At 38.6% G+C, this 21,290-nt stretch overlaps 1 protein-coding gene across 3 annotated transcripts in view; it reads left to right on the plus strand.

The window, feature by feature from the left end:
- Positions 1–4,469: 4,469 nt before the first annotated feature.
- RPP30 (ribonuclease P/MRP subunit p30) overlaps positions 4,470–21,290 on the plus strand; it is a 29,760-nt gene continuing 12,939 nt past the window's right edge. The window contains exons 1-7 of one of the 3 annotated variants that reach the window (XR_012417926.1): positions 4,470–4,564; positions 7,352–7,407; positions 8,047–8,103; positions 8,512–8,586; positions 11,577–11,648; positions 18,339–18,428; positions 20,801–20,948. Coding sequence is in view for 2 of the 3 variants with exons in the window: in XM_005565927.4 (XP_005565984.1) it covers positions 4,483–4,564; positions 7,352–7,407; positions 8,047–8,103; positions 8,512–8,586; positions 11,577–11,648; positions 18,339–18,428 (432 nt within the window). In the remaining variant the exon portion in view is untranslated. The remainder of the gene's footprint in view (positions 4,565–7,351; positions 7,408–8,046; positions 8,104–8,511; positions 8,587–11,576; positions 11,649–18,338; positions 18,429–20,800; positions 20,949–21,290) is intronic. The other 2 variants (XM_005565927.4, XM_005565928.4) reach the window with 2 other exon arrangements.

Here is a 21,290-nt window from a genome sequence, read left to right on the forward strand (position 1 = left end):
AAGAAAACAGAAGTGCTTCATGACAAGCATTGGGCTGGGCAAATATTTTTTAAATAACACTTCAAAAGCACAGTCAGCAAAAGCAAAAATAGACAAATGGGATTAAATCAAACTAAAAGGTCTCTGCACAACAAAGGAAAAACTTTAAAAGTGTGAACAGACATGAAGATATTTGGAAACTATGCATCTTACAAGGGCTTAATATCCAGAATATATAAGGAACTGAAATAATAACAACAAAAAAGCTAAAATAAATAACCCATTAAAAATGGGCAACTTGGCCAGGCACGATGGCTCACACCTGTAATATCAGCACTTCAGGAGGCTGAGGTGGGAGGATTACTTGAGGCCAGGAGTTTAAGACCTGTCTCATCTACATAGCAAGACTATTGCTATAAAAGGAAGTTTTAAAAACTATCTGGGCATGCATATAGCCAAGACAATCCTAAGCGAAAAAAGCAAAGCTAGAGACATCACTCTACCCAACCTCAAACTATACTACAAGGCTACAGTAACCAAAACAGCATGGTATTGGTACAAAAACAGACATGCAGACCAATAGAACAGAATAGAGATCTCAGAAATAAGACTGCACATCTACAACCATCTGATCTTCGAGAAATCTAACAAAAGCAAGCAATAGGGAAAGGATTCCCTATTTAATGAATAGTGCTGGGAAAACTGGCTAGCCATATGCAGAAAATTGAAACTGGATCCCTTCCTTACACCTCACACAAAAATTAACTTGCTTGTTTGTTTGTTTATTAAAATTAACTCATTTGGATTAAAGACTTAAATGTAAAAAGCAAAACTATAAAAACCCTAGAAGAAAATCTAGGCAATACCATTCAGGACATAGACACAGGCAAAGATTTCATGATGAAAACGTCAAAAGCAATTGCAACAAAAGCAAACATTGACAAATGGGATCTAATTAAACTAAAGAGTTTATGCACAGCAAAAGAAACTATTATCAGAGTGAACAGGCAACCTACAGAATGGGAGAAAATTTTTGTAGTCTATTCATCTGACAAAGGTCTGATACCCAGAATCCACAAGGAACTTAAACAAATTTATTAGAAAAAACCCCATTAAAAAGTGAGCAAAGGACATGAACAGACACTTCTCAATAGAAGACATTCATGCAGCCAACAAATGTATGGAAAAAAGTTCAACATCATGGATCATTAGAGAAATGCAAATCAAAACCACAGTGAGATACCATCTCATGACAGTCAGAATGGTAATTACTAAAAAGTCAGGAAACAACAGAGGCTGGTGAGGCTGAGGAGAAATAGGAAGGCTTTTACACTGTTGGTGGAGTGTAAATTAGTTCAACCATTGTGGAAGACAATGTGGCGATTCCTCAAAGACCTAGAAGCAGAAATACCATTTGACCCAGCAATCCCATTACTGGATATAAACCCAAAGGAATATAAATCATTCTGTTATAAAGATACATGCACACAAATGTTCATTGCAGCACTCTTCACAATAGCAAAGCCTGAAATCAACCCAAATGCCCATCAATGATAAACTGGATAAATAAAATGTGGTACATATACACCACAGGATACTATGCAGCCATAAAATGTAATGAGATCATGTTCTTTGCAGGGACATGGATGGAGCTGCAAGCCATTATCCTCAGCAAACTAACACAGGAACAGAAAACTAAATACTGTGTGTTCTCACTTATAAGTGGGAGCTAAGCAATGATAACACATGGACCAGGGAGGGAAACAACACACACTGGGACCTGTTGGGGTTGCAGGGGGAGGAAGAGCATCAGGATAAATAGCTAATGCATGCTGGGCTTAATACCTAAGTGATGGGTTGATAAGACTTTAATAGGCATTTCTCAAAAGGAGTCATACAAATGGCCAACAGGTATATGAAAAAATCAAAAAATCATCAGCCTCACTAATCATAAAGGAAATGCAAATCAAAACCACAATGAGATACCACCTCACTCCAGTTACAATGACTATTATCAAAACAATAAATGAAAATACGTGGTGGTGAGGATGTAGAGAAAAAGGAACACTTACTGTTGGTGGAAATGTAAACTAGTATAGCCATTATGAAAAACAGTAGATGTTCCTAAAAAAATTAAAAATAGAACTCTCATATAACCTGAAAGTTGCACTACTGGGTGTATAATCCAAAGAGAGTGAAATCAGTATGTCAAAGAGATATCTGCACTCCATGTTTACTGCAACGCTATTCACAATAGCCAATATTTGGAATCAACCTCCATGTCTGACAACGAACGAATGGATAAAGAAAATGTAGTATACACATAATGACATACTATTAAGCCATTTAAAAAGTATGAAATCCTGTCATTTGGGATAACATGGATGACACTATCTTCAGTGAAATAAGCTAGACACAGAAGGACAAATAATGTGTAATCCCACTCGTATGTGAAATCTGAAAAAAAATTAATTTGATAGAAGTCTAGAAAGTAAATAGTAGAACAACGGTTAACAGACTAGGGAGGGATTGGGGGAGGGAGGATGGGGAGAGGTTGCTCAACAGGTACAAAGGTAGATAGGACGAATAAGTTCTGATGTTGTATTGCACAGAAGGTGACAATGGTTAACAGTAAGGTATTGTTTATATATCACAAAACAGCTAGAAGAGAGTTTTTTTAATGTTATCACCAAAAATACATGAGGTGATGACTATGCTAATTACCTTGATTTGTTCATTATACAACATATACATATATCAGAACATGAAATTGTACCCTATAAATACGTATAATTACAATGTGTCAACTAAAAATGAAAAAATAATTGAACTATCACCTTATTCACCTTCACCACACATTGGTCATATTTTTGACCAATCTAGATTGTTATGGTCATAGGTGAAGATGCCTGTGTGACCCTGCAAAATTAACATTCGACATTCTCATGAAAAACAAAGGGTTTGTTTCATATGACCTTATTCTATTTGCAGAAGTAATACTCTCTTCTACTCCTACTTAGGAAATATCAAGTACTGGAAAAGGCAAAATATCTCTTCTTTACAAAAGTTAACCAAGAGGAGAATTGCATGCTACTGCATGGAGCAGATCCCTCCTGCCTTCTGAGAACGACAAGAAAATCGCATAAAGGAGTACTAATTAAGGTGTGGTCCATAGACGAGAGACTGTGAACTGTCTGTGATCAATAAATAGAGAAATTGATGGGTGGGGCACGGGAGTGGGCGCGTGTGAATCACAGCTAGGAGAGAGGACTGCTTGCGTTAGAGTCCATCCTGGTCAATAACGAGGTGCTCTCTCTAAAAACAAAACAAAACAACGAAACGAAAACTCAGCAGGCCACCAACCGGGACACTCCCCAGGTCAAATGACCGAGCCTCTAATTCTGTGATTGTTGTTGCTGTGCTCACGTTATTAAAACAAACAAACAAAAAGTGAAGATGTTTAGAACGTTTACAGTACTTTGGCATTGTCCTGATATCCGAGCTCCTGATCAGCAGACTCTATTCAGCCAGGTATAGGGCAGTTCGAGTGCTGTCAAATTTGTGATTCCCATGAGGCCAGGCTGCTTACCGGTGATGCATAAAGGACCACATCCTGGTTCGTGAAGAATTTGGAGGTAGGGGAGAAGGAGGGAGAAACTGGTCCTTTATCACAGGTGGTTTGAGAGCACTGATGTAAACTATCGTCACACTTTTGTAGTATAATTTGCTATTAATCCTCAATAGATCATTTACACTAAGTCGGAAAAAAGTGGAAACATCAGATATGTGGGATATGCGTCACCTTGTACATTTCTCAGCTGGAAAAGTGTAAAACATCTCAATTTTGCACCTCCCTTTTCAAACGTGTCTTTGGCTAAATCAATGTTGGCTGTAACCGCTCGTCCTCGAGCGAGCCCTGCCATCTTGTGGTTGAAGGTGTTGACTGCAACAGAGATTAGCGGTCTTTGACATCAACAGTTCTGATTGGGTAAAAGTACCCTCGTCTTGGGGTAGTTCTCTTTTGATGTCCTAGAGTCAGTCATACACAAATGCCTTCTTCCCGGAAAGTCCATTGTAAACAACGGAATGGACTTTAGGGAAAGGAAAGGAAAACGTGTTCTTTAGGACTCTTTAAATAGCATTCACCTATTAGAAGAATTCTCTGATTCATGAGCAGCGCTACATAGATACCGTGGGCGTGAATGTTGAACGAATTCATTTCTACACTATTTTATAGGAGTACTGAATAGTGGGGAATTGGAACCCCTCCAGGGGGAACCGAACATTATCATTCAGAAGAAGACAAAGAGGGACTGAAATGAAGCTGTTGATTTCAACACACAAATTCTGGTGGTAGTTGAAGGCAAAGTAAGTTTCTCCGAATCCCTAGTCAACTGGAGGTAGAGACGGACTGCGCAGGTTAACTACAGCTCCCAGCATGCCTGAGGGGCGGGCTCAGCGGCTGCGCAGACTGGCGCGCGCGGGTGGTCATGGAACTTCAGCATGGCGGTGTTTGCAGACTTGGACGTGCGAGCGGGTTCTGACCTGAAGGCTCTGCGCGGACTTGTGGAGACAGCGGCTCACCGTGAGTTGCCCCGGCTTCGCGGGCCGCAGCGCCTGCCCAACCTCATGCCACCCTGACCATCGGGACCCTCTTGGGAGGAACTGTTTCCTGATGAGTCTCTGTCAGGTCTTCCAGAGTCTCTGGGATGTCCCTGGAATGTCCCTGGAGGCTGATGCCCGCCGAGGTGTTGGTCTGATTCCTGGCGCGGAAAACTGAACAAGGTTGTTACCTTGTTCAGCTCCTTTCCTGCAGTGAGGGAACGGAGACACCCAACGAGGGCGAGGGATTCGCGTAGGGACCTACAGCTGATAGATGACTGAAACCGGAGCTGGACTCCAAGTGTACAATCTTCTAAGCTTCTAAGTTACTATCAGCCCTTCCTGACTCTCACGACAGTATCTAAACAAATGCTGGAATTTGGGGCACGGACAGGAAGCGCCGTGGAGGCTCAGAGAAGGAGGAGGATGCGGGAGTGTTGGAACAATATTATCCAGACAGAGAGAGGGTAGGTGGGGACATACACGGTGGAGTGGAGGTGGAGGAGGACAGCATGGCCCGAATCGAAGGGAAGCGAAAGCCTTGAGAGACTAGAACCTGTTTTAACTATTGGAGTTAGTCGTGGGTTCTGTATTCCTTAGACTGTAAAGTGTGGGGATAGAGATATTAAAAAGAATCAAGAGGTTCGTGCAGTAACATCTGCTCCTCAGAGACAGTTTTCAGCTCATTGTGAGTTCTGATTACTGATACTGTTCAGAGGTGGTGCTAGAAATGACAACCACTTCTTGGCAAAATGAATCACACCATTTTTTAAATTGTCCTCTTTATGAAGTACCCTTGGCGAAATGACTTTGCCTTTCCACTGCTGCCACTAAATGAATGTTATCTCTGTGGTACTTTGCTCATCAGCACGAAGAGGAAAGTAGACAAGATGATCTGGGCCATTTAGCGCTAATGTTCTTTGCTCCTGTAAAATAAATTTTCCTGGGTGTAGCTCGTCGCAATTATTACCTCCTCAATAGGCTTTTCCTGATGCCATCCCATTTTTAAATAAATCATGAGCTTCTTAAGAGAATTGCCATGTCTTATCCTTTTATTTACTGTGCTTAACATATTCACTTTGCAAGCACTAATGCATGGCAGTTACTCAGTTAATGCTTGTGGAATAAACTGAACACATTAAAAAAAATACAAAAAAGAAAAGTTATAATGATTTCTTTAGAGAATTTCCCCCAGTTTAAAATACACTTGAAAGAGATGTGGTAATTATGTACATTGTTAGTGGTTATTTTTTTATAAATTAAATGGAATTCATGGCATATGACAAAGTTGCCTCAACTTACAAGTCAGACAAAGGACTGCTATTTGATGAGTCTGGAAATAAATAGTGGACATTTTCAAAGAATAGGGAAGACAGAGCCCTGGTTCTTAGTTTCTGATGTGATATAAGAAACCAATAATAAGCTTCAGAAATACACTGCGTAAATTAAAATACCTTAAAGCCTGATTAGGGAAGTAAGTACTCCTAAGCTGCCAGATGAGGAGTAGTCTAGGAAAAAGTTTTGTGGAGAAACAGATCCTAGTTGACATTTCTGTAGAATGGTAGGGACATTGTTTAGTAGCCAAAAGGATATCCCAAATGGGTATAACAAGGAAGTTTAGAGCAGATTTGGGAGTGTGGTAAAGAAGAATAGGGAGAAGGTGTGACTGGTTGATTTGACTAACTGGGTGCAAGGTGAAGCCCAAGGTACAGGCATACATGTGATTTTTTTGTTTTTAAGGGTGACTTTCTCCAGGGAGGCTTTGTGACCCCTACACCAGGTTTCATTGTGCTATATACTTCCATAGAAAACTTACTTATAAAAAAATGTATTTATATACAATGACTCGCTTAATTGCCTTATTTGCCTTAGTTCTCCAACAGACTGGGCTGTAAATTTCTTCTGGAGAAGGATTGTATTATTTATCCTGTATGCTCAACACCAGTTTAGGGCTTGTCAAGTAATGGATGCTCAGTAAATACTTGAGGGAGGAAGGGAAGAAGGAAGTTGGACAAACTGTTGAGAGTTTGGCATTGATATGTATTTTAATATTAATATCCTTTCATCCCCATTGGTATTTTTAAAAATTAAAGATGAGAATCATGATTTTTAGATTTTTTTTGGTAGCCCAAAGGTCCAGAACAGTGCTAACTGATGAGGGTAATAAAGCAAGCCCTTGACCTCAGGGAGCTCCCAGTCTGTCGATAGTGTGCAGCTTCAAACGGGAAGTGGGCGGCAGTGGTGTGAGGGAGTTATCACTCCATTTCTCTCTAGGAAAGGAGTCTCTGAAGGAAGTAAAAGGACAAAAAGCAAAAGAATGAGAATAAAAGTGACAGTGATAAAGTAGGAACTTCATGGGATGAAAATGAATACAGGGACATGAAAGAGAATGACAGTTGAAAAGGAGAAGCACAAAGTTAAGAGTCTTTAGTATCATTTTAATAATAATTCATAATGGTTAAACAAAGACCTATGTGCCAGGCACTGTTCTCAAACACCTCGTGTGTATTATTTAAATTTCATGAGAGGTGTATGAAGTAAGTGTTGTTATTTTCACTATTTGACATATGAAGAACCTGAAACTTCACATTAAGTAACTTGTAAGTGGTAGTGCGTAGACTTTAAATCAGGCAGACTGACACTAGAGTTCACATTCATAACCACTCCTTAAATGGCCTCCTACTCTTGACATCTAGACTTAGGATGGACCTGTGTTACAGGAAGGAGAGGTTGTTATATTTAACAAAAGTGTTCAATTTTTCTTTTTCAGTTGGCTATTCAGTTGTTGCTATCAATCATATCGTTGACTTTAAGGAAAAGAAACAGGTAAAGTAATATTTCTGAAGTTAATAAGTTCATAAATAGGTATTTTTAATTCTGTTTATATTGGTAATTTGGAAGCTACAGATTAGAATATTTCTTAAGTGCACTCCTTTGTGCACTATTCCTTTTCTATTTTTATATGTTAACAGTTGAACTGATGCATATTTATATAAACAATGAAGATTTTTGTGAGATACTATGATATAGTGTTCAGGATTCCTAAAGTTGATTTGAAATTAAGTTACTTTCACTGTTCAAAAAGTGCATTGTTATTGGCTGGACTGTACTCAAAATATTTAGTCCTTTTTATTTTATTGTCGTGGACTTATTAACTAATTTCTCTCTTAAACATTACTAGTAAGTATGTATATTTCTCTTCAGGCCAACAACTGTATCCTGTAGATTATTTCAGTCTAAAAATTAGTTTTCATTCTTCCTATTCACTGATGTTTACAGTTGCTTCTCTGTTTAGCTTTCTTTTTAAAAATAATTTTAAAAAGTCTTTTTGAATACCAGAAATCACCTTGCTTTCTTTTAAAAATAAATGCGTATTTTTTTTCTGAGAACCCCTCCTAATTTTTCCATTATGCCTTGTGCTATTGATGTATTCAATCTGCGGTAACTATTTATCATTTGTTGTAGGAAATTGAAAAACCAATAGCTGTTTCTGAACTCTTCACAACTTTACCGATTGTACAGGTAGGTGTTTTGTTGCTTAAGAAACATAGTATCTATTTATTCAGTTAAAAGTTACCTAATTATGTGTGTATTCTCTAACTTGAGCTGCACCTTACTCTGAGTACCAGTCTTACATTTTCCTCAAGGCTCAGCTCTTCAGGAAACATTCTTTTACTATCAGTTCAATACTGCTTTGATGATCTTCTTTCCTGAAGTCCTACAACTTTAAAATTATCTCATTATGTAGTTTAAGATACATACATCCCTTTCTGTGTCTGTATTGTAAATTCATAGAGAACAAGGACTGGGTTTTACTGATCTTCACTATCCCTTATAGCCAGTACCTTTTAATGAGTACTTTCCACTGGTAAACAGGAAAATCAATCGTTGTCTTTTGTGCTTTTTGACATCATGTTTTTTTTTAAATAGGGAAAATCAAGACCAATTAAAATTTTAACTAGATTGACAATTATTGTCTCGGATCCATCTCACTGCAATGTTTTGGTAAGTTAATTAATTTTCTTCTCTCCTTTTGGCCTTGTAAGTTGTATTGATTAATGTTGAACAATGTTGCACTTTGTCTTCCCCCTTTTACATTTTCCCTCGCCCACCCTAAACCATGACACCTGCCTGCTCTCCTTGTCCTCAGAATTCACACAGTGTAATATGTCTGTTCTATTTACTCATGGCACATATGTAGTGATACCACAATTAAAAAGAATCCCTTGGCAACTGTTATTCTGAACTCATGTGCACCAGACTTGAGGTGGGTGCTGGGGGGTATTGCCATGAATAATATGAGCACAATCCTTGAACTTAGAAAGCTTAGAGTTTACTTGGCAAGACAAGCACTGAACAAATAATAATTACAAATGTAAGGAATGTTCCAAGGTAAGGAAGTGGTAAATAAAGGATGCTCCGGGAGTATGTAACCTGAGTAAGTTGATATTCAAGCTGGGAGACGGAAGAGTCAGTAAATGTTATATAGGTGACAAGCAGGGAGCTGGTGTTCCCAGATAGGATGGATTATGCATAGGTCCTGAAGCTAAGGAAAACATGGTATTTTCTGGGAAGTGAAACCAAACAATAGGGCTAAGCCTAGCGAGCCAGTTACATGGGATGAGGTTAGAGATATAAACTTGGGTCAGGATTCCAAGAGCAGTTGGAAGCCCTTGAAGGTTTTAACTAAGGGAGTGAAATTATGAGGTTTGAATTACAGATAATGGATTAGAGAGAGTTAGGGAGGGGACTTAAGAGGCATCCAGGAGGGAGAACTGAAAGGATTTGTTGGTTAATTGGATGTAGGATGATTACTCCCTAGGCCTGAGGGAGTGGCCTGAGCAGCCAGGTAGGTCATGGTACCATTTCCTGAGATGGACCATACAAACAAGCAGGTTTGGGAGCATCCTGATGAGTTACTGTGAGAGTTTCAAAAGAGTCTGTCAAAAAAGATGTGCACGGTGGCTCACGCCCATAATCCCAACATTTTGGGAGGCCTAGGTGGGCAGATCACTTGAGGTCAGGGGTTAAAGACCAGCCTGGCCAACGTGGTGAAACCCCATCTCTACTAAAAATCCAAAAATTAGCAGGGCGTGGTGGTGGGCACCTACAATCCCAGCTACTCCAGAGTCTGAGGCAGGAGAATCGCTTGAGCCAGAGAGGCAGAGGTTGCAGTGAGATCACACCAGTGCACTCTAACCTGGGCAACAGAGCCAGACTTCATTTCAAAAAAAAAGATGTGGCCTTCAGAAGAGTGATCCCAATTAAAGATGGTGCTTTGGAAGTGTTCACCTGCAGTGAGTAATTGAAATCATGGGAATGGATGAGACTTCCTGGCCAACGTGCATTGTGGGAAGAAGAAGTTTAGTACAGAGTCCCAAGGAACTTCACTATTTAATGGTATAAAAGAGGATGAACTAGAATTGGAGACTGAGAAGAGACTGCCCTAGAAGTAGAAAGACAACAAGCAAAGAGAAAACAGAAAAGGAGGAATGAAAGGTCAGCAGGGTCAGTATACCTGTGTAGTCAAGCAGAAAGGCAAAAAAAAAAAAAAAAAAGTCTGTCAGATTTATTGATATGACAGTCCTTTGCTGCCTTAGCAAAAAACATTTCAATGGATATGATAGAGATGTGAGAAAATGCAGACTCTGCTGCTGACTTTGCTTAAGAAATTTGACTCCATAGGAGAATGGGAGGCATAGGGTGGTTGGTGGATAAGAATCTGCTACATAAAGAGATTTTATTTCTTAAATGAGAGAGGTTTGGGTATGCCTGCTATCAGGGGAGAGAGAAAGTGAGATTTCCTGAGAAGGTGAACTGTTTTATCTTTAGCCGGGATAGACATCTCCATCATAGAATAGAAGTAATTAAGGAAAGACCCCCTTTATAATAGTTACTGTTGCCAAAGAACTTGTGAAAAACCAACTTTTGGTGTCTTATACACCTGCAAGGCAGCATTCTGGTTCCTTAGGCCCAGGTAGACATAAATGGAGCTGACTTTTGATAGATGTAAAGACTTTCATTTACTCTTGTTACCATGAACATCTTGGTTCATGTTCCTTTTTGTATCCTTCACAAGTGGGAGTGGGCAGGTGAAGGAGAGCAAATCCCAGATCCTGGCTATTTCTGAGACCTGGACCCTGCCCTATCTCAGCACAGGTCTGCCTAGCAGGCCCTCTTACCTGCTCAAGCACAGCACCTGCTGCTTCTCTTATACCCTCCTAACTTTTATTATACTTTTTACAAAATAAGAGATTGCAAAATTTTAGAAGATGCCAACAAGCAGAGAAGAAATATGACACTTTATTCCCTAATTCAGAGATTATATGTTTGTGTAGAAATATATATATTTTTTCTAGTCTTTTCATATACAGACTCACACAATTTAGGTTTGAAATGAGATTTTCTTCTTTTTTTTTTTTTTTTTTTTTTTTTGAGACAGGGTCTCACTTTGTTGTCCAGGCTTGAGTGCAGTGGCATGAATGTGGCTCACTGCAGCCTTAACCTATGGGACTCAAGTGACCCTTCTGCCTCAGGCCCCCCAAGTATCTAGGACATAAGTGCCTACCACCACACCCAGCTAATTTTGTAATTTTTTTTGTAATGATGGGTTCTCACAATGTTTCCCAGGCTAGTCTCAAACTCCTGGGCTCAAGCAGTCCTCCCACGTCGGCCTCCCAAAGTGCTGGGTTTACAGGCATAAGCCATCATGCCTAGCCTAATTTGATTTTTACATCTCAAACACAATGTTTGGTACGTGGTTAAAGTATAACCAATGTAGGAAGGAAGGAGGAGAATGATTAGTGAGATGGATATATGTATCTAAATTCTCATGTGCTTAGGTCTTTTCTGCCAACATACACAGCAAAGCAGAAATGTCAGTAGTATATTAGAAGTGTTCCATGATTGAAATATAAGTGTGAGTCAGTCACTAGACAGAATTTCATGTGTACAGATTTTGTTATTGTATGATAACATTCTTTTTGTATTCCTAGAGAGCAACTTCTTCAAGGGCCCGGCTCTATGATGTTGTTGCAGTTTTTCCAAAGACAGAAAAGCTTTTTCATGTGAGTAACGGATAAGTAAAAGAAAGTAGTATTTATGTGTTATGTAAGAAGTCTGATGATCTGCTTTTGTAGATGACCTGTTTTGACTCATCTGGAAACTTTTAGGATTTGTTATTTATACTTGGAGTTTCTAGAACCCCATAAGGGTATATATAACTGGCATTTGTGTTTTTTGTTTTGTTTTGTTTTATTCATCCTGCTATCATATGATGGGCTCAGTTTGAAAGAGCCCGTTTTCTTCTGTTTCTTTATCTGCTTCATTCATTCAAAACTTCTCTTAGGTAAGTGTTTCTAAAATCACTTGTTTCTGCCCTTCTTACCATTTGCTGCTCCTTGGGAGGGAAAGGAGCAAGGTTCTATTATGTAGCATAAAAGTTTCCACCTCTGTTTCAGATTCCTCCTTTGCATGCTCTGAGGTATAGCCCATATGCCAGCATGATTGTCTCAGCTTTTAGTCTTTCAGAAATTCTTCAAAATCAGCCATTTGCTAGTATAATCCCTCTTCTCATCTTGAGAGCCTTTATGAATTGAATTTCTTTTGTACTTTTAAAATTGCCATTTCATTGCCTTTGTAGAAGGGAAAGGAGCTTACCATGTATGCTTGTTTGTCACCTTGAGACAGAACACCCTGGGCATTTTAAATGATTACAGTAGGGAAAAAACATCAACTGTAATGCATTTTACTGTGTAAAATGAGGTATGGCTACTTTTAGAAAGTTTGAAAGTTGCCTTTATTTGGGTTCACAAAAGTGTCCATCTGCCAAAAGTATAAAATGAGGTATAGCTACTTTTAGAAACTTCTGAAAGTTGCCTTTTTCTAGGTTCACTAAAGTGTCCATTGCCGAAAATATAACCACCAAAGGTACTACTCTTTGATTTTTTTTTTAAAGACTAATCAAGTGCCCTATTAAGAAGAGGAGAAAGAGTAGAACAGGGAATTCAATTTGTAACTGACTGTGAATAGTCAAGATAACTGACTGTGAACAGTCAATTAAGATAACTGACTACCTTCAGACCAGCCTGGTCTTTGAGATTTTAATGTTACTTCAGGTTTTTTTTTTTTTTAAGCAAAATTCGTTCTAAAATTGCAGAAAGATGTTTTTGCTAGATGTATCCAGTAGATGGAGCTATTAACTAAGGATGCTAATGTGTGTGGTAAACATTAATAGTTTTCAAGACATGCTATCAATTCTTAATTATTTATATTAACAGAGGGAAACAGCACAAATTATTTATGAATGCCTACTCTTTTTTTTGTTGTTGTTGTTACTTCCTTTAAAAAATGCAACTGTAGCCCGGGCACAGTGGCTCATGCCTGTGATCCTAGCACTTTAGGAGGCCAAGGTGGGTGGATCACTTGAGGTCAGGAGTTCAAGACCAGCCTGGCCAATATGGTGAAACCCCGTCTCTACTAAAAATACAAAAATTATCCAGGCATGGTGGCACGTGCCTGTAATCCCAGTTACTTGGGAGACTGAAGAACAAGAATTGCTTGAACCCAGGAGGCAGAGGTTGCACTGAGCTGAGACTGCACCACTGCACTCCAGCCTGGGCAGAGTAAGACTCTGTCTCAAAAAAAATTTTTTTAATGCAATTATAGATATTCTCAAGAATTTTGTTTTAGTTAAAGGGGTAAGTAGAAGCAAGTGGTTTTTAGTCATAAAATACACCTGTAGAACTTTTTAAAATCAGGCACATTAGTCTTCACCACTGGAGACTCTGGTCCAATAGATTTGGGGTTGATTCTGGGTATTTGTTTTTTCATGTTCTGTAAGAAAGTATAATTCAGTGCTGAAACCACTAGTGTTTAATATAAGGCAGACCATGGTCATTTCCAAATTTGTTAAACAACCAGCAGCAACTTAGTTTTGTTATTAAATAATGGCAACTCAGTTGTGATTTGGAATAAAAGTTGCTGATGTACCAAGCATTTTGTTGTCCATTTGATTTCTGGATTAATTTTGAAGATCGTGCAACTTACATTTCCATATCCCTTTACTGATGATTAGAGAAACAAAAGAAGGTACACATTTGTAAAACCTTTCAAAAGCTTTTACATATTTATTTCCTTTAACTTTTACAACAGTCCTGTAGGATAATTGGGACAGATATTTATTACTATCCCCATTTTATAGAGGAGAAAACTGAGACTCAGGCTGAGTGATTTGCTCTAAATCTCCCAGCAAGTATGTTCTAAAGATAGGACTTTGGGTTTTAGACTATATTGTAATTTCATATAATAGTTTTATTTGTTTATCTTACTGTTTTTCTCAGACTTAAAGTTTGAATTTGCTGAACACATGCTTGATGATAGTAGATGGGCCTGTCAAAAATACTTTGGAAGATGGAAGAAAGCACAAAGTATTGACTTTACACATATACTCAAAAAGTTATATGAAAATGCAGTTTTAAAAATTGGAACATCTTCCTCTTCCCTATCCAAATATTACCCATTCCTTAAGATTAAATTGAAATTAGAGTTCTCCCTATTTTCTATAGGAAATCAATTTTAACAGACATCTCTTTTAAAGCTTTTATAAGTATATTGTGGTTTGGAATCAGGTCAAATGCCAGCAGTTTGTTTCTTAAGTTACATTCTATAAGTCATTTTATTTGTTTTGTTTGTAAGTTGATTATCTAGAATTCTAACAGCTATCTATCTTTATAGGTATGGTATTCTAAAACTAAGTTAGGTCTCCAAGATGAGTCATCAAGCATACACACACACAGACACACATTTATGTCAATAGTATAAAATCTAACCACATTAAATAGCATCATTTCCATAGGACATAACATAGCATTATATTTTCTACTCAGAGTATCTGGAAGATTTCTCACAGAAACTCCCTCTCCATAACTACTTAAGGAGATAAGGCAGAGGTTAAAGATTTTGAGGGTGTCCATTGGTTAGGGCTCCTTGGACTGTGGGACAGTTGTGGAATATGACACAGAGAGTTGCATAGAAGCTTCAGGAGCATCTGGACCAGTTATTCCCATTTAGGATTTAAAGCAGCTGAGCAGGTTGAGGAGAATTCAGGTTATTTAGTCCAGTGGTCTCTAATCTGCTTTGATTGTGCACCCTATCAGTTTAAAAATTTTTTGAGCCTGCTTCCAAATATATATATGTTTTTTATAAATTATTTGCATCTCTCATTGTACTGGTGTGCCTTACAAAAACTACATAAACACAAAACAAATCTTAAGATAGTGAATTAAAAATTTAGTAAATGGGCCAGGCATGGTGGCTCGCGCCTGTAATCCCACCACTTTGGGAGGCCGAGGCAGGCAGATCATCAGGTCAGGAGATTGAGGCCATCCTGGCTAACACGGTGAAACCCCGTCTCCACTAAAAATACAAAAAGTTAGCCAGGCATGGTGGCGGGCGCCTGTAGTCCCAGCTACTCAGGAGGCTGAGACCGGAGAATGATGTGAACCCGGGAGGCGAAGCTTGCAGTGAGCCGAGACTGCGCCACTGCACTCCAACCTGGGCGACAGAGCGAGACTCTGTCTCAAAAAAAAAAAAAGCAAATGGAGGCTGGATCCAGTGCCTTGTGCCTGTAATCCCAGCACTTTGGGAGGCTGAGGCAGGATGACCACTTAGACCAGGAGTTCCCAGACCAGCCTGGGCAACATAGTGAGACCCTGTCTCTATTTTTAAAAAATAAAAGTAAATGGAAATAAAAGTTTTATTTTCTTCCTGCTCCTGAAATTCATGCCTTTCCTTTGCAGAGCACTGTTGTAGAGTATCTTGAGGAAGGGAGTGTCCTGGTGTTTCTTGGAGTATGGTCTGGCTCCACTGGCTTTAGAATTACCTGGGATATGTATTAAAATGCAGATCATTAGGCCATACTTAATGAATCAATGGAGGTAGGGCATGGTTGTCTCCTTCTTTATACATTCTTTAGGGAAGTTTTATACACACTAAAGTTGAGCGCCACTGTTAATGGGCATCTCTCTTTTTCCTTGGTAAGCCTGATTGTCTCTTCACAATTTATCAACCTGATATCTTTGAAAGGGATTCAGGGAGGAATATGAATCCCTGCAGTCCTATTCCTTTTGTGCCATAGAGGCAAAGATGTGTATATACGTGTGCATGTTTATGGGAATACGTTTTCTTTAAATTGTCATGGGAGTCGCTGGCCAAAAAAAAAAAATGGTTTGGACAACTCATGTAAATTCATATGTAACCTACCAGTTTTCAGAGAAAACCATGATAAGATTCTTAACCCCAAGGCTCTATTGGGCATAATGTAATCTTTTAAAATGATATAGAAAGCATTTCATTGTAGTGTGAACATTAACTCTTATTTTGTGGTTATCTAAAAGTATCAATTAGACATTTTGGTTAATAGAAAACTAAATAACAAAATAATTCAGTTTGGGGCATTCTAAGGTTGAAGTGTCAGAGGGAGCCATGTAGAGCTGTCCCTTGTAATTAAGTTTATGTTAGTTCATGTATTTGCACATACTTAAACCAACATAGAGCCATTGTTTAATTGGCCACTCTTATATAGGAGAAGGGAAGAAAGGAACAATATGTATGAAAAAAGTATGTATGAAGCTAAACCTAATTTAGCTTCATTCTGGGGAGAATGTTTAACAGGCTTTTAAAGAATTAATCAGCTTTTTAAACTGAAGAAATAATTTATATTCATGATGACTAATTTAAACATTACAGAGGTACTGAAAAGTACTCCTTACTTCCACCTAAAACTCCCTCCCCATTTTTTCCAGAAGCAACCACTCGTAATAGTTTTTGTGTATCTTTTTAGAAATATTATTTACCTCATCTTTTTTTCCTTTGTTCTCCCCCTTTCTCCTTTCCTCTTTCCTTCCTGCCTAACACCATGCTTCTTTTACCTTACAGTTTCTTAGAGGTTGTTCCATAATATCCACTCGTCATTCCCTTTAACGAGTTGGCATATTCTGTCATATAAAGGGATCATAATTTATTTAAGTAAAATTGAGGGATATTTAATTGTGTCTAGTGTTTCATGATTGGTATTGCAATGACTGTCATTGTACTAATGTCCCCTGAGCCTTTGTAGGGTATATAGCTACATAATATATTTCTAGAGCCTCTACACTTATAGAGACTTCTCTATAGGAGACTTCACTTATACCTACTACATACCTATAAGTAGAATTGCTGGTGTGCGCGTTTAAAATTTTGGTAGCCATTGCTAAAATGTTTTTCAAGACCTTATACTGATTTAAAGACCTTGTGAGTACCTGTTTATTCATTCTCATGTCAGCAAGGTAGTACTAAACTCTTTTATCTTTGCCGGTATGATAGATAAAAAATGGTGAACAGAACTGAATTTGTTTCAGCTATCATTCAGAGCTTTCCTTCATCCACTCTTATTAAATTTTCAATGACTTTTATGAGTTGGACAGCTGTGGCAGTTGGGATGGGGCAGATTCTTTATGAGCCAATTATTTCTACCAAAACAATATTGCTTCCCAGGCTTACTAAGTTACTATGACTGTTTTAAAGCTAGCCAGCCTCTGATCTCTACTTGCTTCCTAAAGCCCTGGGGTTGGCGTAGGAGTGACTGAAGTGGGGATTCTGAAGAAAAAGGGCAAGATACGGTATTCCTGTCATTGCTGAAGGTTGACACCAATCCTACAGGTCATTATTGCTCCCTCTTTTCTGCTCTTCCTTACTCTGCCCTTTCCCCTGGTACGTGCCACTGATGTTGTTTTGTCAGCATAGCCATCCTGGAAGTTTGAATTTGTCTGTCAAGCCTGTACACACTAGCATTGTCAGTAAGCTTTATTTTTAATGTAATGTATAACAGCCAAATATTTTATCACTATAAATCAAATAATGGCAGAATCAGAGCCAGGTATATTTCTTCCAGCAGTGTCTTCTGGCTTGCCCTCTACGCTAGTAACCTTTTCCCAGCTTTATTTTTCTTCCCTGATTTTCCATTTATCCTGATTTTCTTATCTGTTTATTTTATCTTGTATGTGGTTTTTATAAGCAGTTTGCAATCTCTTTGAGAAGAAAATGCAGAGTATTACTAAGCAAGTCATAACAAAAATTAAAACAACGGAAAAGGAAATTAAAAGTTGAGAAAATGCATTCATTATCATTTGACTTGTAATAGCTCTGCTTTAACTATTTATGTAGATTCCTTCTATTAGTTTTTGAACAAATGTCATGAGGTGCTGTGTTCATACTTCTTTAGCTGCTCATTAGACTTGATAGGAGCCGCAGCTCTGGGACAATTCTTGGCACAGAGTTGTTCAATAAATAGTTTGTGGGATAAATGGACCATGCATACATTCCATTTGGCTTATTTTTTCCTTGGATTTAGAATAGTCAGTTTCTTCTTTCTGGAACAGTCTGAAGTAATCTTCCAGAAACTGAGCCTCACTCCACAAACCATCCTTATGTAGCAAACCATATGAGTTAGAGAGTCTCTAGGCTCCATCTTTTGAGAAAGTCTATGGACATAATCCGCTTTTGCTAGATTACAGTTAAACCATTTAAACCCAACCTAAAAGAGTAGCAAAACAGTTGACTTTGTAAAAGGTCAGATGTATTTCAACACAGAACCATCAAAACACCTATGGAGTGAACCATACTTATATTTCATTATATCGGGTTTGACCCTATCTCCCGTTCTTACTTGTGCCAATTTTCCTTTTGGCCTTACCTATTTTTTTTCTTCTTTATAGATTGCTTGTACACATTTAGATGTGGATTTAGTCTGCATAACTGTAACAGAGAAACTACCATTTTACTTCAAAAGACCTCCTATTAATGTGGTAAGTGTTATACTTTCCATTCTGTATTTGAATCTTAGAAACTTACATAGCAAATTGGAAGCAGAAGAAACCAGTATTCTTAGAAGGAAAAACAAAGGCTAGGGAATAGGAGGCGGTTTTAGAAAAGAGAATTTTAGTTTTGAAAGCTGAACAAAGGGAGAAAGAAAGTTTAAAATTTAAAATATCCAGTTAATTATTAAGATGTTTTTAAAAGGCTGTAGAACCCAAAATTTATGAAGGATATTTCTTGAGAGGATAGCTAATAATCATGGGTACTTATAACTTGAACATTGATTATTAAGGGAACAGAGCAGTCGAAAAAGAAGGGGAAGGGAAAAAGTAAAAAGCAGAGGATCCTTGAGGCACCAGCAAGCTAAAGAGAGTGAAGAGGGAACAGAGCATGGCATCACATAGACGTGGTCTATGCAAAATTAAAATGTGTGTTGAAGCATGCTTATTCACAAAGAGCCTAGAGTTATATTAACCTAATAGGATGGCCATGTGTTCAGAGAACTTTTTTGTTTCTCCCTCTGCTATAGAATTTTTCTCATTCCCCTTCTACATAGTTTTCTCTTGTTTTCCCATACCCTTCATCTTCCATCTGCCATGCCTTCTTCTAAGTCTTAATTTCCTCCCATTTCCATCATAAGGTACTATTATTTCACACCAGTAACTATTTTAGTAGCATAAGGTCAGCACAGCTGTTAACTATTTGCTTTGCCAATCAGATCCTAGGAAGAGTTGAGATGCTATTTTAGAATAGTGGCTTCCAAAACCCTACTTAGTCTCCTGTTCTCAAAAACTGGTATCCAGGGAGAAAAAAAGAGTTTAGCAAATACAGTCCAAATTACGTATCCAATCCTATCAGAGTCAGAAGATTAATTTTTGTAAGAAGTTTTTCAAAGCAGGATAATTCCCCTGCTCTTTTGCCTCTGTAGAATCGTAACTTTCTGAATTTTAATTCTCTTTGGTGCTAAGGCATTGGCTTGAGAATCGGGGGAGACAATAGGAGGAGAAAATGGAAAATTGGTATGGGAAAATTCAATGTGGCAAAAATAATAATTTATTATAATAAATTATATATAAAATTTATATATATACATTATATATATAAATAATAATAAATTATTATTATTATTATTATTATTATTAGATACAGGGTCTTACTCTGTTGCCCAGTCTAGAGTGCAGTGGCATGATCATAGCTCACTGCAGCCTCAACCTCCTGGGGTCAAGTGATCCTCCTACCTCAGCCTCCTGAGTAATTGGGACTACAGGTGCATGCCACCACACCTGGCTAACTTTTTTATGTTTTGTAAAGTTGGGGTCTCACCGTGTTTCCCAGGCTGGTCTTGAACTCCTGGGCTCAAGCGATCCTCCCACCTCAGCCTCCCAAAGTGCTGAGCTTACAGGCATGAGCCACCACGCCTTACCCACCCAATGTGGAAAAATTTAAGTTAGCTTATGTTCTACCCCTAAAAATATGCTACTCAAACTGAAAATATGTAATCATATATTTCAAGGGACAAACATGAAAGCTCTTGTTGGGTAAATTTTTTTTTGATACAGGGTCTTGCTCTGTCACCCAGGCTAGAGTACAGTGACACAATCTTGGCTCACTGCAACCTCCGCCTCCCGGGTTCAAGCAATTCTCCTGCCCCAGCCTCCCAAGTAGCTGGGATTACAGGTGCATGCCACCATGTCCGGCTAATTTTTGTATTTTTTTTTTTTTTTAGTAGAGATGGGGTTTCACCATGTTGGCCAGGCTGGTCTCAAATTCCTAACCTTATGATCTGCCCGCCTCAGCCTCCCCAAATGCTGGTATTACAGGCATGAGCCACCATGCCTGGCCTAGGGTAAATATTGACAGTACTAGTGAACATAACAATATAGGCTAAGCTCAAATCATTGGTTCCTTGTGTTGTTGCCAGTACTTATAAATAAGTAAACAGTGAAAAACCCCTGAATCACCACATTTTCGACTTGGAAATCTATGTTGTGCAGCAGCTCATTTGTCAAATGTGGGGAAATGAAAAACTGCAAGAAGTCATTCAGCTCTTTAGTCACACAGGATTAGGAAAGTTGTGATTGGTTGTCTGTCAGGATCTCTGATGTGCCCCAGGTACCTATGATAAAAGTCACAAATTAATACAGTACTCAAGGTTATGACAATCTTGTTGGCCTCACATATTGTTTCTCTCCAGAGGTAGCAATCTCTGTCTTTAGAAGTTTCCCTAACCTTTTTACAAGCCTCAAACTGCCAATACAGTTTCTATGGAAGTAGCACCCCCAGAGTTGGGCAATATAGCCACTCAGCAAATTGCTAGTGAACTTACAACTTTTTCACCTTTGTCTTCACCTTAATGAACTAGGAAGGTCATTTTCTAGACGGCTTTGCCTGAATAAGCCCACATATGATACTGTGACCTTGGTTGGGAGGAGCTAGCATGTGATGCTAAGCCAAGTCCATGGATTGGACAGCAGTGCACAGCACATAATTCCTCATGTCTCACGACAATGGTAAGATTCCCAGTGGCTACTTCGGTGAGAGCTTTTAATTGGGGTTCTTAGGAACTTGTATTATTGTTTAAACCAGAGTGTGAGCTTCTAGAGAGCACTAGCTGTGTCATGGTCCTTTTTTAAGTACTCCACTGTCTTGCCCATAATGAGTCCTCCTTACAGTTTGTTGAGTGAATAAGTACATGTTGAGCTTAGCATCTCAGGGTACAGCATAGGGGATGTGACCAAATTCTCGTTGTTGGTCGCTAGCTGGATGTCCGCATTCAGCAGGAAGTATATACAGTGAGAGAAATGGGGCAGCAGGGCAACATGAGGAGGACAGTGGCATTCAAGACAATGACA

Source organism: Macaca fascicularis, chromosome 9 (assembly GCF_037993035.2).
Source record: "Macaca fascicularis isolate 582-1 chromosome 9, T2T-MFA8v1.1".
In the NCBI taxonomy this organism is placed as follows: domain Eukaryota; kingdom Metazoa; phylum Chordata; class Mammalia; order Primates; family Cercopithecidae; genus Macaca; species Macaca fascicularis.